We start from the raw sequence: 16,413 nt of genomic DNA, 5'->3' as shown, positions 1-16,413 counted from the left end.
ACAGATTTTGTGGGACAACCTGTTTCATGTTGTCTAATTTTACTTAACCTTTTAGATCACTAGTGTCGCCTATAAGCTTGTGCCCAAACTGTGTCTTTAATTAAACATGGTAAATAAGTGAGTGCAATGTATCAGACCAAGCACCACAAGTGTAAGAATAAGTGAGAATATTTTTTCTGCACTGCAGCAGGAATGCCTAAACAGAAGGAGAATGATTACCAGTGTGCTGCTTTTCCTTAATTAAGAAACCAATTTAAGTGTTTGCGTTGACTGGTGTGTGCAACAGTAAACTCATTAGAGCAGATAAGGGACTTAATTGAGATGAAACACAACACACCGGTGCCATGTGCGGATGCATGCCAAGGCAGAATCAATATCAACAAAAGGCGCAAGTGCACAAACACAAGAATTTATAGGCTATGTGTCTTTTCAGCTGCCCACTTAATCTGTCAGTTGATATGAATGGCACCACACTCTCTGACTTCACTGGGCGACGTCCATGGAAGCACAATCAATACAGACACTGAAGTGGAATTCAGTGAGCATGCCCACCCTGCTCCCCCCCCCCATGAGTTTCTCTAAAAAGCAATAGGCTAATGCAGCTCAAATATATTCAAGTTCAGCCGGGGAAGGATTTTCACATTAGCTCCAGAAAGATTGGATTCGTTTAAGAGCATTAAATGTAAAGAAGAAAAGAAAGAAGAAGAAAAAACATTTTCTTTTGTGTGGAGCCATAGGAGAGCTGGGAGGGATGTGATTACAGTTGGAGTGGTGAAGTTAGGGGCTGTTAAAGAGGACATGTTACACATGAGGTACTGTGCCAGGCTACCTTAAGGCCAGTGTTGCTTCCTCTTAGTGTATTACATGAAGCCTTGTCTTTAATGTGAGACAACATGACAACAGTCAAGGCCCCTGTGAAGGGAGAGACAAAGAGCTGGCAGCCTGGACTCTTAAGTAGAGGTGACATGCCATGATCAAAGGAGAGACTCAGGACTCACAGGCTCACATAGGGTGAGGGTCATAGGGAAGCCACGGACAGCGCCACCAGCCATGGTGCTCAGCAGCCGCTCCCAACTGTGAGACGAGAATTCAAAAACGAAGAGAGAAAAAAAAATGTAACTCAACAATAAACTCGTGTCATTTGCAATTTAAATTAAAGCAGCAGTTGATACCAACCTGTGATCCAAACAAATGCAAGAGACTCAAAGTGTGAAATAACGGGCTGCAAAAACGCAGCATGCCAAAATATTTTCCCTCCTCCATTCTTTCCCTCCCCTCCGCTCGCCCCTGCTACACCCACAGCATATCACTGAATGAAATGCAGCGTGCAATTACCCATTATCCAATCAACTGGAGTCGACACTTAACCATTTGCACGGCTTTGGGTTCAGCCAATTATCTGTCAGGGCTCTCAGTGGGCTCTCAATAGTCGAACTGTGTTGCATAATCTTATGGCTCCAGATTCACGCCGTGGCCACTGGAGACTGAGTCGGGCTGGAGGAGAGCCGGGCTGCTGTCTGAGGGGTCATTGTGGTTATTGGTGGCTGGCAGAGCGAATCGAGGTCTGGTCACTGACAACAGCACTGATTCAGGCTGCAGCGCCCCGGGGCTTCAGTCATTAGAATACATAATGCAGGGCTAGTCATTTGGAAGGGCTCCAGATCGTGCTCTTCAAAACCCTTTTAGATAATTCGCTACATCACATCTTCATCATCCCCTCCCCTCCCCTCACCCTCCCACCACCCAACCCTGTCACCCATGATTGGACGCACAGCCCTAATGCTTCCCCCACTCCTTTCTTCCTTAAATCCTACCCTTGACCTCACAGCCCTTGCCCCCCGTCTTGCTCCTTCACCAAACCAGCAGCCCACCACCCAGCCCCTATCAGTCCAGACCGGCCCAGTCAGTCAGCAGTGGCCGGTAGCTATAGCTTACCCCCCCCCAGGGGCCTTCACCGCTGTGGCCCCAGCTGAAGAGCCTGGGCAGCTGCCAACCACCAGCCACTTCAACCACGGCTGTCCGGATGACTGCGTTTGTCAAGCCGCCACTCCGTGTCAGGCCTGCGCGAGTCTGATCATCGACAATTAGGGGTTAAAGTGAGGGGGTGCCATCTCTGGTGGTATAGGGAGAGAGGAGGTAAAAATGAGGGAGTGGGGGTCTTCATCCACCCGGGCCGTGGAAGTAGACCCCCACTCACTGATCTCCAGTGATAGTTAGTGACATGTTTCTGTCATTAATCCACTGCTACTGCAGGTCGATGGCTCAAATCTGTGCATCCACACAACTTCAGCTACATTAGTCAAATAAAATGAGGGGGGTATTGTTGTTGTGACCCCTGTAGCCTCGTGAATGGAAGCAGTCATACTGTATAGGCTCATTTGCTGACAAAGCTGAAGCCTCAAAACACACAGCTGGAGCCCCTCAGATCAAAGTTAAGATATGAGAGAACATCTTTAGAAGAATCAGGAACATTGATAGATATTTGATAGGTAAGAATACCTATGAATTTTATTTTTAATTTGTTCCATTTCTAGTTGAATTGAAGTGGGAGTGTGTTGTAATATGATTATTTTGCCACATAAATATTCTGCATTAAATTTTGCACGTAAATTATAAAGGAGGAAGAGATTTTTTATTCATATCATAATAATGAATTCAACAATATCTTCAGAGCACCACTATGTTCTAAAATCTATCTAACCTAACAATGACAAAGTGATTTTTTTTTTTTTGCAGATTTTTAAAATTCAGTTTGTCCATCTCCACACAAAACCTCGGGAGATCAAAGTCACCTTCAGGTTCTTTGTCTCCTCTATTCCCCGATGTCTCAGTTGGTCTGAGTGATGGAGACCACTGCTCTTCTTGGGAACCTTCAAGAGGAGGAGAAATGCATGTCTGTATAAATATGAGACCTGATATACTAAGCTTATGACAGGTGGATCCAATCAGGGTATAGAAGCATTAAATAATGAGGTCTGCCAGACGGAGGAACTTGAGTCTTAAATATTTATGCAAATGTGATATTTCACTTTTACATTTAATTTTTTAAAATCAAATTCTATTTTTACTTCCAAAACATAACTCACTAAAATAATATATTGCCATAAATCACTGAGAGACAAAAGCATTTTGTATCCTAGTAATATGAATGCTGGACATTGTCTGCATTTTCATATGGAAAGCTTAATCTCTGGCTCCCTCTTGTGGTTTTGATGCAACATTGCAATCAAACACTAACATGTAATTCAGAAACTCAGCTGAACTGCCAGGGTGGACACAGTATGATGTTCTCCTTCATCATGTCACTCTATTTGTATTTTCAGTTGAACACATTGTCAGCTTTTAAATAAACATGAGGTCATCTAATGCAGTGGTTCCCAACCTTTTTCTTAAGGGACCCAAATTTTTACCATTGAAAACTTTGGTGCCCCCCCCCCAATGTAAAATAAAATAAGGAACATCATAACTTCTTTTACATGAAATACTTTATTATATTTCAGTAATTTAATAACAGCATGGAACAAACAATCAGGAGAACCTGTGTTTGATTACGACATATTTCTTCAGAACTTGTACTTTTAAAAACATAATTGTGTTTTTGAAAGTACAAGTTCTGCAGAATATGTTGTAATTTTACACAGGTTTTTTCTCATTGTTCCATGCTGTTTTTCAAATTCATTGTGACTGATATTGCCCTGCTGTATATTATGTATTTAATGTTTTAAAACTGTTGATATTCAATCATCTATTGTAGGCCTATAATTTATTTGTTTATCTATTTAAATACACAAATAAATGTTTAATGTGGCCCTTGAATTTAGTTGATTTTGTCACATATATGAATTAAATGCTTAGCCTACTCATTTATTTAACATTTTAATTACATTAAAATTATTAAACAGCTTAAAATCAAGAGGGCTTCGCGACCCCCCCTGGATCTTTGGCGCCCCACAGGTTGGGAACCACTGATCTAATGTGTTTTTTAATGACACTGTTAGTGACATCACAAAGTTATAAGTCATATAACATAGTAAACATTTGTGTTAAATCTGTGTGAAGTCATGGGTAAAAGGCATTTGGACCTTAACCTTTGACATCGGTCCATCCTAGAGTTCAAGTTGACTTGATTTGTGTAAACTCTGAAGGAATTCACTTGAGGACTTTGGAGATATTGTGTTCACAAAGACATAATCATGTTTAGTGAGGTCACCTTGACCTTTAATTATAGACTGTTTAGTACACATTTTGGTGTAGCATTTTCTCTCTGCTCTGTATTCTTAATACTACAGTCAGGTTGTGAGGTCATGGGTTGAGTTTAGGTTTGATGAGTCTGACGCTGTGTGTAAAAGAGTGTGTAGCTGATCCAGGGCTGGAGTGACGTGGCATCAAGAGAGATCTGTCTTGACCCTGTTTCCTCAGCACAAGAGGCATCAGAGTCTGGACAGAACCTAAAAAACATATCAGACAAGCCATTTCAGAAAGTTACATCAAAACCCATATTTTATTTTATGTATAGCAATACCATTTACATATTAAATAACACTATAATAGAATGCTTTGATATAGCTTTCAACAAAACAAAAGAAAAAGAAAGAACCCCATCCTGTTTCTCTTAGTTCATGTTACAAAAGAGGAAGGAACAGCCACCTTTCCATCATGGGTCAACAGAGGAGAAATTTTCCAGAGAGCTGACGACAGAATCAGAGCCTCTAAAGGATGAAAACCAAAAAAAGGAGGGTGACACTGTAACATCACAATCACTGCCTGAACATGAAGTGAGGATGTGAAGCTGGACACTGGACTCTGTGGATGCACACACCCGGTTTCCACAGGATCCACCACCAAAGTGAAGCCATACGTGAGTCCAGGTGAGACAGGATAAACTGACAATGTTTATGAATACAGATCAGACGTGAGTCAGATTGGAAACCTTGTATGAGCTTTGTGGTGAAAGAAATGAGTTTGAGTTACTAAATCATCCAGAGAACACTAAAAACTTGAGGGGTGATATGTTTCCTCTGACACAATCCATACAGACAGAGTTTCCAGAGGAGGTACGGTTTACAGAGGCAACAAAATACAGTATATGTACAGTTTTTATTGATAGTACAACTGCGTGTGTGCGCTTCAACAGCAACACAAAACACTTTTCATTCATTACGATCACAATGATCACAATGAAAATGGGTGCAGGGACTATGGCAGTGACGATCTGAAGAGCCTGGTCACAGCAGCACAACATTAGAGTTGAATTCATTTTTCTCTGTGAGTCATCGCTGTGGAGCATCAGCGAACTGCACCAATAATAATAAATGGAGGTCATTTATAACATTGGCAGAAATGTGTGGGGGGAAGCTGATCCACAAAGCTGTGGACATGTACTGTTCTTTGGAGGTTTGTGTTGAAGGTAGGCTGGACACAAGGGACCCTCGATACTGTAGGTTGCCAGTCTATCACTGAGTTCATATTGAGACTTTTCATGTTCACATTCATATTACAGGCAAATTGAATCCACCAATAATGGCATTAAGATACAAACTGCATATAGAAGGTCCAGCTGGCAGATCTCTAAACTGACCATTTCAACTTGTTATTTTAGTGAGTGAGAGGCAGCCAGCTAATTGGCTAATTATGCTGTTGTCTTTTGAAAGTGATGGTTCAGGAAACTTCACTCAGCTACTGTACTGGTGCTCCTGCTGCTCCTCTAAACTGCAGCTCATCTGAATCTACTGCAGGTGATACATTACTGACTACAGGTAAGTACACGACACACAACCCCGCACCTAATAACCTGAGCTGTCACTCATGTTATAAATTAGCACAGCAGTTTTTTTGGATGCCCAAATTAAATTTGCTACGCCTCTTTCTGGTGTGACCAGGCACTTTGGCATAGTGGATATACAAAATAAGAATGAAAAAGAAACAAAGAAAGAAAGAAAGAAAGAAAGAAAGAAAGAAAGAAAGAAAGAAAGAAAGAAAGAAAGAAAAAGAAAGAAAGAAATTCCTGGAAACAAACATGTTGTGTAGATGAGGAGTTTCTAATGTGGCCCCGTGTCAGGAGATAAAACTGATGAACAGAAATATACAAATATTTGCCCTTCTGTCTTCTCAGTTTATCTATTAATCTCTGTGTCCCAATAACAATAACTGTGAATTACTTAAAACAAACTGATTGTGAAGTGAGACTTTGAACCAAGGACACTGGTAAAGAAAAAATGCAAATACAGTGACTGGATGTGAGTGAGGAGTCAGAGGAGAGAAAATGGCAAAAAAAAAAGAGATAAAAGCTCACCAACATGTTTTTTTTTTTCTGCACGAGGAGGATTCAAGTCTTTGGTAAAAGTTTCTAAAAAATAAAATACATTTGTCTCCTTTGCTGTCTTGCCATGTGACACATTTTCTGTTTTGTGCTGTGTGGAGGGAAAAAGAAAAATCACAATTTGTTTTAAAAATGCAAAAAACCACAAGTGTTCATCTCACACCATCGATAACAGAGGTACAGATTATCATTTAGATTTAAAATTAGAACATCCTCATGTCAAAGAACTGTGTACGTGTGTGCGTGTGCGTGTGCGTGTGTGTGTGTGTGTGTGTGTGTGTGTGTGTGTGTGTGTGAGCTAAAGCAGGAAACGTCTCTGCTCTTTGCTTTTAGGCCACAAAACCACAAAAAAATACTTCTCTGGAGAAAAGTGAGTGAGGGATGTAAACTATGTACACAAGGCCTTGGGAGGTTGGAGCAAGCGGTCACACCTCTGACACCGTGCACGGATCTCGAACAGGCCTCCACCTGCTTTGTCTCTTCAGGATACAGTAGAATATGCTGTTTTTTCTTTTATTGATTTCGTTTTGTCAGTCCAGTCACTTTGATAAGTTTAACAACAGTTTAAATGATCTGTTCAGGTCTGTGCAACAACAGTAGTTAAATCAGATCTGGTGAGAGCCCTGGGATTAAATGACACGGTTACCTGTATGTGTGTGTGGTTGCTTTAATGCCAGTCAGTAAAGTCAGTAAGGATATATATATAAAAAAAAGAAAGTTAATGATTTCTGTAAATGTCCTGTTGTCAACTGGGCTTTGGCAACATCCAAAATGTATCATCTTCATCCAGTCTAACATCAGTGTTGTGATAGAGCACAACCAAGTGATGCTGCCACTTCGGTCTCGATTCCACACTATCAAATGTCAGCACGGGCCCATTGCCAACAAATGTAATGACAATGACAACAATGAGTTGATGCTAATGAAATGCACATACGTATATCTTAATGTGTACTACTTTTCCCCTGTCACTGTGTTGTGTAGAAACCAGTGAGCTGAGACAGGGAGGGGAAACTGGACGTACAGACAGATTAAGACCATCACAGGTTTTTTTTTGTTGTTGTTCCTTTCATACAATTTGTCAATAACAAGACAAATACAGGAAATCGTCCTTCCACGTTGGACAGAGGAGGGCTGGGTACTACTAGATGGTTTATCATCAATTCCATTTTTCAGATTCATGTCATTTCATCTGGATCAGGAAACAAACCGAGAAATCTGAAATCAAAAACTACCTTTATTTACAGCAAAGTTTGAATACTGATTTTTTCTGTCCCTATATTAACCTGGGTTGAACTCAGCACTGATGACTGGCCGCATATTGCCACAGGAAATGAAAATATTAGACATTTTAGTTTGATCAGTAGGACTTGTTGTAAACACTGTACATGAAGGCATTCAAATCTTTAAACCATCCAGCTCTACGTACCTCTTACAATTTTATAATAACCTGTCCAAAGACGGTAGTTCATCTTTCCAATCTCCAATAAAGCTTTGCAAAAAAAAAAAAAATTAATAATACACCTTTCATTTACAAGAAATAAAGTCACAGAAACTCATTCATTCATAGATTCTGCCTCGCTGCCATACAGTACAAGTCCCAGATGCAGGACGAAACAAGCTGAAATCTTAATCACTGCTTCACTACGTCAATCTTGAAAATTAAAGCCTTGCTTCTATTCATTAAACAATATAAATGATATGCATAAAATTGATAACTATAATATAGTTCACTAAGAAATGCATACTCATATGTTGCAAAAATGAATCTCTGCCAACTTTTGGGATGTTCCTGGATCAAACTATTGAATTTTTGTCTTGAGAGAGATTTGGCAATATATACCATGTATGTCATGCCAATAAAGCCAATTGAATTGAATTGATTAACTTTGGAACAACAAATTGAATGAAATCACATGGGAATTCTTCTCATCTGATGATGAATGACATATATGAAAGACTCTTCAAATCAAAGTGATTCATCGATTTTCTCACTGTTGCGACAAAATAATCGCAGATCAATTAAGTGTGACTCATCAAATCATGACGAGGCTAACTGAGAACCCAAAGACTGTTTCAGACCCTGTTTTTATGTTTCTAAAACATACGCAATTTGTTGCATAGAGCTTGTTGTTGAGTCTGCTGTTTCCCTACTCAATCCTATAATGGCACGCGCGCGCACACACACATGGCTGCATGTGAGTGAATGAAGGCTTAACACACAGACCTTTGTGTTCTTAATGTCTGCTTATCTGTCAGGATGAATTCATGATGGAGAAAGGAAAGACAAACAGAAGGAAAATAACAATGCTGTTGTTTCACACTGGTGGCATCTATATATGTGTGTGTTTGTGAGATTAAATGATGTAGCAGCATACAAGACCGTGGAGGACTGAGGGAGTCCAGTTTGCCGTGAGAACTCAAGTCGTAAACTACTGGATGAGTTGGAAATCAACCGGCCTGTGGTAAGAGGCCACAAAAGACATGTACAAAAATCACAAAGTTATTATGATAAGGATATATTTCTATATGTATACATACAGTATTTCCATATATTAAAAAGCATAATATGAATTATACAAAGAAATAATAATAATAAAAGTTCACAGTAGCAGTTGTTACACCACCTTAGGTTTTATAACATGGGGGTGACTCACTAATAAGAGGGAGAGGGGTAGCAACGACAAAACAAGCCAAAGAAAAGAAAAAAAAAGCAAAAAGCAAAAAGAAAAGGTGAAAAGGAAATAACTTTGAGAAAACAAGTGCTACTTGTCTGTGGCAATAGGTTCATAAATCTTGCCTCTTGTGATAGATGAGTGGTAAATATGAGTATCATAGATGAGCGGGGTGGAGGGAGGTTACACTGAGCTGAAGTCGACCAGCATTTTGTTACTGAGGCTGAGAGTTTGTGCCGTCCTCCATCCACTGCCGGAGATGACGCGGTGCTGTGGGTGGCAGGTAGGCAGAACAACGTCCTTCACAAAAAGCAGTTTGTTCAACAATGGCTAGAGCCGTGGAATGTCAAAAAAAAAAAGAAAGAAAAAGTCAGAGCTTGTGTGGAGAAAAGCCAAGTGAGTCAGCTTTAGTATAGGCAGTAACATTGACATTATATAGTGCAAACAAGAAAGAGACAGAAAAGTGTTTCTTGTTGCCCAGCGACGCTGTTGTGAAACTTAAAATGCAGGTGCAAACCCTTCAGTAGGAGAACATTAAGACATAAAATGGCGAAAAAAATAAATATCAAAAACTTTTTATCAGTGTAAAAAAGTAATCAGGTTATTCATTTTAACCAAGAGTCTGGCAAAAAAGGCCTCAAAAAGTCTTGTCCCACAATAGTTCCATCACGTTTTACAAAGCCGCCCCGCCCCCTCCCTCTTTTAGTGGGTTCTGGGACCTTGCAGGGTGTTTGGACCCCACGGGAGCTCCGGGCCGTGGTTTGGGGCCCTGAGGTCGGGCGTCTCTCACACCAGCGACTCCATGCTCTCTGCCTGGGCACACTGGTTGGACATGGAAACCGCGGTCCCGTTAATGTCCCGGGCCAGGAGTCCAGAGCTGTTCTCCTCCGTGCTAATGAGGCTGAGCAGAGCTTTGTAGAGGTACTGGTACTGGTCCTGTGGACCGGGCACAGACAGACCAGGACAGAGACAGAAGGGGAACAGGTGAGGACAAATATGATCACATCATGCTTCTACTCGTTGAAGCCTTTAAAGGACAATTCCAGGCGAATTCAACTCGGGGGTGTATTTTCATATCATTTTAAGTCTAAAAGAAGGAATCTGAAGATTTTCAGTTTAATCGCTCCTGTTTTGCGGTAGTTGTGTCTGTCCCTGCATCGCCACGGCAGCAATGAATGGGAGTGGATGTAAGTTCCGCTGTTTAGGCTGTTTACAGCCCTCAAAGCCGCAATTTTTTTCCACAGACAGCATCAGATGGAGACTCAAACATGCACCGAGAAGTTTATTTACTTCAAGCAAGCCAACATGTTTGTAAAACTAGATCTAATTCAAAGTCTCCCGGAGTCTCGCGCGAGCCCGAAGTTGCAGTGCTGGTGTGTTCAGGTGCAGTCGGAGCTACCGCTTGTGTCATAAACACAGGAATATCAACTCTTTACTTGCTTGAAGTGTACATTTTTTTCCACAGAGAGCGTCAGGTGGCTACTCAAACATGCGCCGAGAAGTTTTTTTTACTTGAAGCAAGTAAAGAGTTGATATTCCTGTGTTTATGACACAAACGGTAGCTTTTCCCACTGCATGTGAACACACCGAGCACGGCAACTGGGTCTCGCGCGAGACTCCGGGAGACTTTGAATTAGATCTAGTTTTACAAACATGTCGGCTTGCTTGAAGTAAATAAACTTCTCGGTGCATGTTTGAGTCTCCATCTGATGCTGTCTGTGGGAAAAAATTGCGGCTTTGAGGGATGTAAACAGCCTAAACAGCGGAACTTACATCCACTCCCATTCATTGCTGCCGTGGCGATGCGGGGACAGACACAACTACCGCAAAACAGGAGCAATTAAACTGAAAATCTTCAGATTCCTTCTTTTAGACCTAAAATGATATGAAAATACACCCCCGAGTTGAATTCGCCTGGAATTGTCCTTAAAGATGTGTGTTTTTCCTATAACTTATACCATTACCTATAAAAGACTTGTGTTTTGTTAAGAAAATACAGGATTTACTCTAATTCCCTGATAAGAAAAAGCCTGGTCCTATCCAAGGTTAGGGAGTAAACACAATGGGTGTGGCCTAAGTCGCTGCTGCCAGACTCACAACGTCGGTGAAGACTCCTGGCCTCATGAGGTTGATCATCTTGGCCACTTGATAGATGTCGACGGCGCCTTCACTCTCCAGCTGCTGAGACAGGGTGGTGAGGGCACATAACATGCCAGCTGACACTGCTCCCAACCTAAAACACACACAGTGAGTGGGATTAACATTCACTTTAACAACAACGGGAGAAATGTCTCATCAAGCTTTCATGTGCTTCATCAACATTGCCTTCATTTCTGAGGTGCAGCAGTGAAGGAGCTGAAGATTTCATGTTAAACATCATTTCTGTGCAGGAAACTGCTCACAGCAGCTCCATTTGATTTAAAGCTCTTTTAACTTTTTCTGGTTTACATCATCAACAACCTGTGGTGTCTTTACATGTGGTGTCCCTTCCTTCAAAGGTTATATACATTTTGATATAATTCTACAAATGACAGACAATGAATATCAGTCAGCTCCTCAATATCAAAACCAGCTATAGACAAATAAAGAGAATCATGCATATTTGAATGAGGAAAACATTTCATTTTTGCCTTGTTGGTTCTAATTTATTGTACACAAATGTACCAACAAGGTGATCAACTGTGCATGTGTGCAAGGCTTCATCAAGCAGACTCTGGCAACTACACAACCCATGGTGTCTGCTGTTGTCCACATACCATCCATCCACTTGACCTTTGCCCTCCGTACACCCTGGTCATAGTCTGTGGCTGCCCAGCTTGTAAAGCTGCAGGTTTACTTCATCATAGATTAAATCCTCTGGCTGCTGAGAAAAAATCCCCCAGTGGGCTCAGCAAAAGATCCCTGATTTGCAGCTCTGCAGCCCTCTGCTGTTGAGAAGTCCTTTACAGCAGCTCAGGCAGCCGGCGAGAGACTCTCACGGATCAGGAATGTCGCCTCTGCCATCAAAAATTTATAAGCAAGTGCAACCACCTGAGGACGACAGCTCAGCCCATGTGAGGCTCCCTGGAGAACGGTGGGTCACCTTCACAATGTAAAGGTTCTCCTCCTCCATTAGCAGCGCTGTCAGGAGTGCAGCAGAAACCGCTGCTTACAACCCACGCCTGGCTGAATAATGAGCGCGCAGACAAATAGGATAAGCCTCTAACTGACAACCTCTTAGGTGCTGTGAGACAGCCACACCATAGCAACCACATGAAACGCTCATTTAGCCGCTTTTCTTCTCCCGACAAGCAATCTTCATTATTGTAATGAATAAACATAAGCAGAGCTGCTCAAGTGTCGTTCAAGATCACTAATTTGAGTCGATATGAAAGGGACTTTAATTAAATTTAATTGGACAGCCTGTTGGGATACCTGTTGTGGGTGGTGGGAGGGTTGTAGGGACTCTTACTGTACTAATAAGCCAGGATGGAACTAAGACAATATGAACCTCTTCTCGCTTTACTTTTGTTAATTATCATCACTGGCAGAATCTGTTCAGACATGAAGCCATGGTCATGTGACGTGATGGGAGCAAATAGGAAGTCAGACTGACTCATCGTGGACAATGGTTGGTCCGTCACGGTTGGCCGCCTCCTCTTTGATGACGTTGATGAGCTCAAAGGTGCTGCTGATGGGCGCGTCGGGGTTCGGCCATTTGGGACACTGAAAGTGACGAACCTCTAATACATAGTCATCCTAGTGACAGGATGGAGGGAGGGAGAGAGAGAAAAGGAGAGGGAGTTAGATCAGGGAGAGAGCATGCAAAGGCTGTCTTACTGTGAGGGGACAGCACCACACTGCTGCTTTCACCTGTTGAGCACAAAGGGGTCTGAACCCCCCCAGTGCTCTCACACACACACAAATGCAAAACACACGTTGCAGTAACCTGTGTAGCTTCGAGGATGAAGTCGTGGATGCTGATCTGCTCCTCGTTGGACAGACGAAGTCGGTCTTTACTGATGAGAGTGACAGTGAACACCTCGCAGTTCATGGCCTCCTCTTGACTGGGCCAATACACAAACTCATCCTCTGCCTGCAGAGGAACACACACACACACACACACACACACACAAACAGTTTCATCACTATGGTTATAATGTATACCAAAATAGATATCTTATATATAAAGAAATATATACCATTGGGTAAAATAGGTTGTAGGTTTGGGCTCTATCCAAAATGTAATATCTTTTAGATGATATATATGGGTCTGATCGCATGGACGTCAGACATCATCCAAGCTTAGTTCACTCAGCTCAACAACAATGATACAAACAGACGTGTATGTCTCTTTTATCTCGTCTCTCATTCGTGATTCCTTAAACACAACAATATGAGGTAGAAAACACACAGTGTGCACACAGTGTGTACTGTGGAGTCTTATGCAATATGAATTTTTAGATTCTAATCCAATCATGCTACACCACAGGGAGGCATCTGATTGGTCTCCGATTAATGTGTCTTACCAGTCCGTGGTCGGCAGGCAGCATTACAATAATTTGTGCATTGTGGTCCCAGATCATTCTCCAAAAGTCTTTTATGGTGTGAGGCAGAGGATGCTGGGTAATTATGAATTCATTACTCCTGTAGTACCCCTGTGGGGAAAAAAAAGAAAGGTTGTTTACACCACATGGATTTGGATTCAGAATTCTTTCAAACAGTTTAAAGACATCGTCTCAGTGATACAAAGGCAGTTTCCCAGTCTGGGTTCGTCTCTGTACTCTGTGCTCTTGTGAGAAACATCACTTACAGCCCAAGTAGTGTCTTAATTCAAAGTCCATGTCCACCAGGAAAAGATCTAATATCAAGATGTGTTCTGAAGTTTCTGAAGCATAGCCTGTCTTAAAGACTACAGATCAGAATATCTCTCCCTCTGCTGCTTTGATTTTGACCAATCTCGTTCAAAATATTTCAAAACCTTTCAGATTCTCTTCAAATTTATGGAAATTCAACACAAATTAGTATCATCGAAAGTACAGTCCTTGATTTTGTGATAACTCAGATTCTTCAATCTGTAATGCTGTGCTGAATCAGAGTGTCAACATGGAGCTGGTTTAAACAGTGACGTTTATGACTTCATGTAACAGTTCTGAGTCAATGAGTCAGTGAGTCTTCGACTGCGTCAAATGACCAATGACCGACAGAGAAAGTGGAAACACTGACCATGATGTAAGAGGCGTTAATGTAATCAGTGCCTTTGATGCCAGGTAGGGGCGCTAGGCCGACCCTCGCTCTCTCAGCTGTTCATAGAGGTAGAGAGAGAGAGAGAGAGACAGAGAGAGAGAAAGCGGGTGGGGGATCAGAGAAGGAACAGAAATGTACAAATTTATTAGAAAAGACCAAGCACACCGAGACGCCACTGTACACGTTCAATTATCTGAGTGAAGACTGCTCTTGGTATTTCTTGGCTGCGACTGTCAACAGACTATGTGGCAGCTCATTTTACAGTGTAGCTGAAATACGACCCTGAGACCAGACATCCTACTGACAAAAGAGATACCCATATCAAGCTTGACAAATACTCTCATGCAGGAGTTGCAAAGAGAAACATTCACATTTTGTCAGCCTCCTAGCAACAACTGAATCTGACTTGGTTACATTATGTAAGTTTACAGCAAGTAATGTGGTTCAACATTCACTGTGACATGGGAACGCTATTAGTTAAGTTTTAGTCCTGGTTGTAGTTACATCTACAATGCAGCATGACCTCTGACCCCATCCGGGCATAGCAAATTTGAATACTGGTCAAATGGTTGAATATTTTTATATGAATTAATGAATGATTTTTTTTTTTCATGTCATGCCACCACTGTGGCCCATCCCAAATGGGATTACAAGACACATTTATTAAGAACATCAAAAAAACTAGAGAGCCTTCCTATTGGCACATACTGTACATAAACAACTTAAGACTGCAACTTAATGCAAAAGACGCTTTAGCTTCTTCACGTCGTCCAACCACACAATTTCATTTTTTGGGTCTACTTTTCTAAACAGTCTTTGTCTGACAGAGTCATAGAAAGGACAATATAACACAAAATGCATTTCATTCTCCACATCTTTGAGATCACACAAAGTACAAATTCTATCCTCTTCCGCTATGCCTACATATCTGCCTGTCTCAATATGAAGATCAAGTATACCGGCTCTAATTTGAGCACACGGGGATCTTTTCTTTTTAGACAAATTATACAAAACATAACTTTCTGGCCCAAATACATGCTTTATTTCACACTATGTGTGCAGCTTTGGTTTACCCCAAATATCTAATGCCCATCTATCTTTACTTTGTTGAAAAGTTCTTTCTTTTAATATGTTAATCTCCACTTTCTCTTTATTATAATAATGGTCTTCATATCCAGCTCTCAGAAAGATGTCATATATTATATATTATATATAAATGCCAATGTTTTTTACAGCTGTTTTAACAGGGAGATATTATTTTCTACTATTTGGCCCTGGAGGTAGTTTCACTTGAAATTTAGCTGGTTTTAAACTCTAAGTGTAAATGTAACACTTACACGGCACCACTGAGGAATTTCGATTTTTCTCTTTGTTGCACTCCTTCTGAGCATTGAAGCAGTCCATGAATCTGGCATTACACTGTGTTATCATCTGAAACACAGAAGAAGAAGAAGAGGGTGTTACATGTCAAGTTTCCCAGTGCAATCACATTTACCTTGGCCAAAATTTTGCTATTCTAGTGAGGTGGTAGGAATTCTCACAGGTGAGAACCCATCTATGAGGAATGAACCACTGACAGCTGTACAGCTACATGCGTCATTTTAGCCCTGGTTCCACAAATAGGCATTTATGTTTTTCCTTCAGCTTTTAGATTTTGAAAAAAAAACAAAAAAGAAGCTTTGCGACATGATGATTGAAGCCTAAATACAATCTGCAGAAGTAAAAAGCTAATGTTAGGTTATAAATCAACTACACCATGACCACATGACCTCAGTGTCACCACCACTAAACAGATTTGTCTAATTTAGACATTTATTAGCAACATATGAGCTTAAAGAATAAGGGCTTGGGTATTCATTTACTAACAATTTTATGAAATAGAATAAAACCCGAAAATGTGCTCTCCTTACTAGGTCACATGATAAACAGTTGGTTCTGGTTCCCAGATGGTTCTGTGTAACAAAGCATCTGGCCTCTCAGATTAACATTTAGCCCTAAACCCAAACATTTTATCTCACGAACAACTAAAACTGAACTGAACTTGAAAGGGACACATTCAGAAATATTTTTCAAAGGTGTTCCACAAAAACAAACAAAAAAACTTTAAAATGTTAACACAAACAGGGGAAGCAGGGGAAAATGAAACCTTTCAACAGCTTCAAAAACACCTTGTTTACATGTTGTATGTTTTTT

General features: G+C 41.0%; 1 protein-coding gene across 1 annotated transcript in view; it reads right to left on the bottom strand.

The window, feature by feature from the left end:
- Positions 1 to 8,825: 8,825 nt before the first annotated feature.
- Positions 8,826 to 16,413, bottom strand: part of LOC146987410 (receptor-type tyrosine-protein phosphatase gamma-like) — a 421,581-nt gene continuing 413,993 nt past the window's right edge. Inside the window, exons 23-29 of the mRNA XM_085776580.1 lie at positions 15,558 to 15,651; positions 14,200 to 14,276; positions 13,503 to 13,631; positions 12,923 to 13,069; positions 12,590 to 12,732; positions 11,092 to 11,227; positions 8,826 to 9,930 (exon numbers count right to left, since the gene is read on the bottom strand). Of these exons, the coding sequence (XP_085632706.1) occupies positions 9,781 to 9,930; positions 11,092 to 11,227; positions 12,590 to 12,732; positions 12,923 to 13,069; positions 13,503 to 13,631; positions 14,200 to 14,276; positions 15,558 to 15,651 (876 nt within the window). The 3' untranslated portion in view covers positions 8,826 to 9,780. The remainder of the gene's footprint in view (positions 9,931 to 11,091; positions 11,228 to 12,589; positions 12,733 to 12,922; positions 13,070 to 13,502; positions 13,632 to 14,199; positions 14,277 to 15,557; positions 15,652 to 16,413) is intronic.

Source organism: Trachurus japonicus, chromosome 5, assembly GCF_045865225.1.
Source record: "Trachurus japonicus isolate A0001 chromosome 5, Traja_1.0".
Taxonomy (NCBI): Eukaryota; Metazoa; Chordata; class Actinopteri; order Carangiformes; family Carangidae; genus Trachurus; species Trachurus japonicus.
Note: the sequence above shows the minus strand (reverse complement) of the source record. Positions and strands in the feature narration are given on the sequence as shown.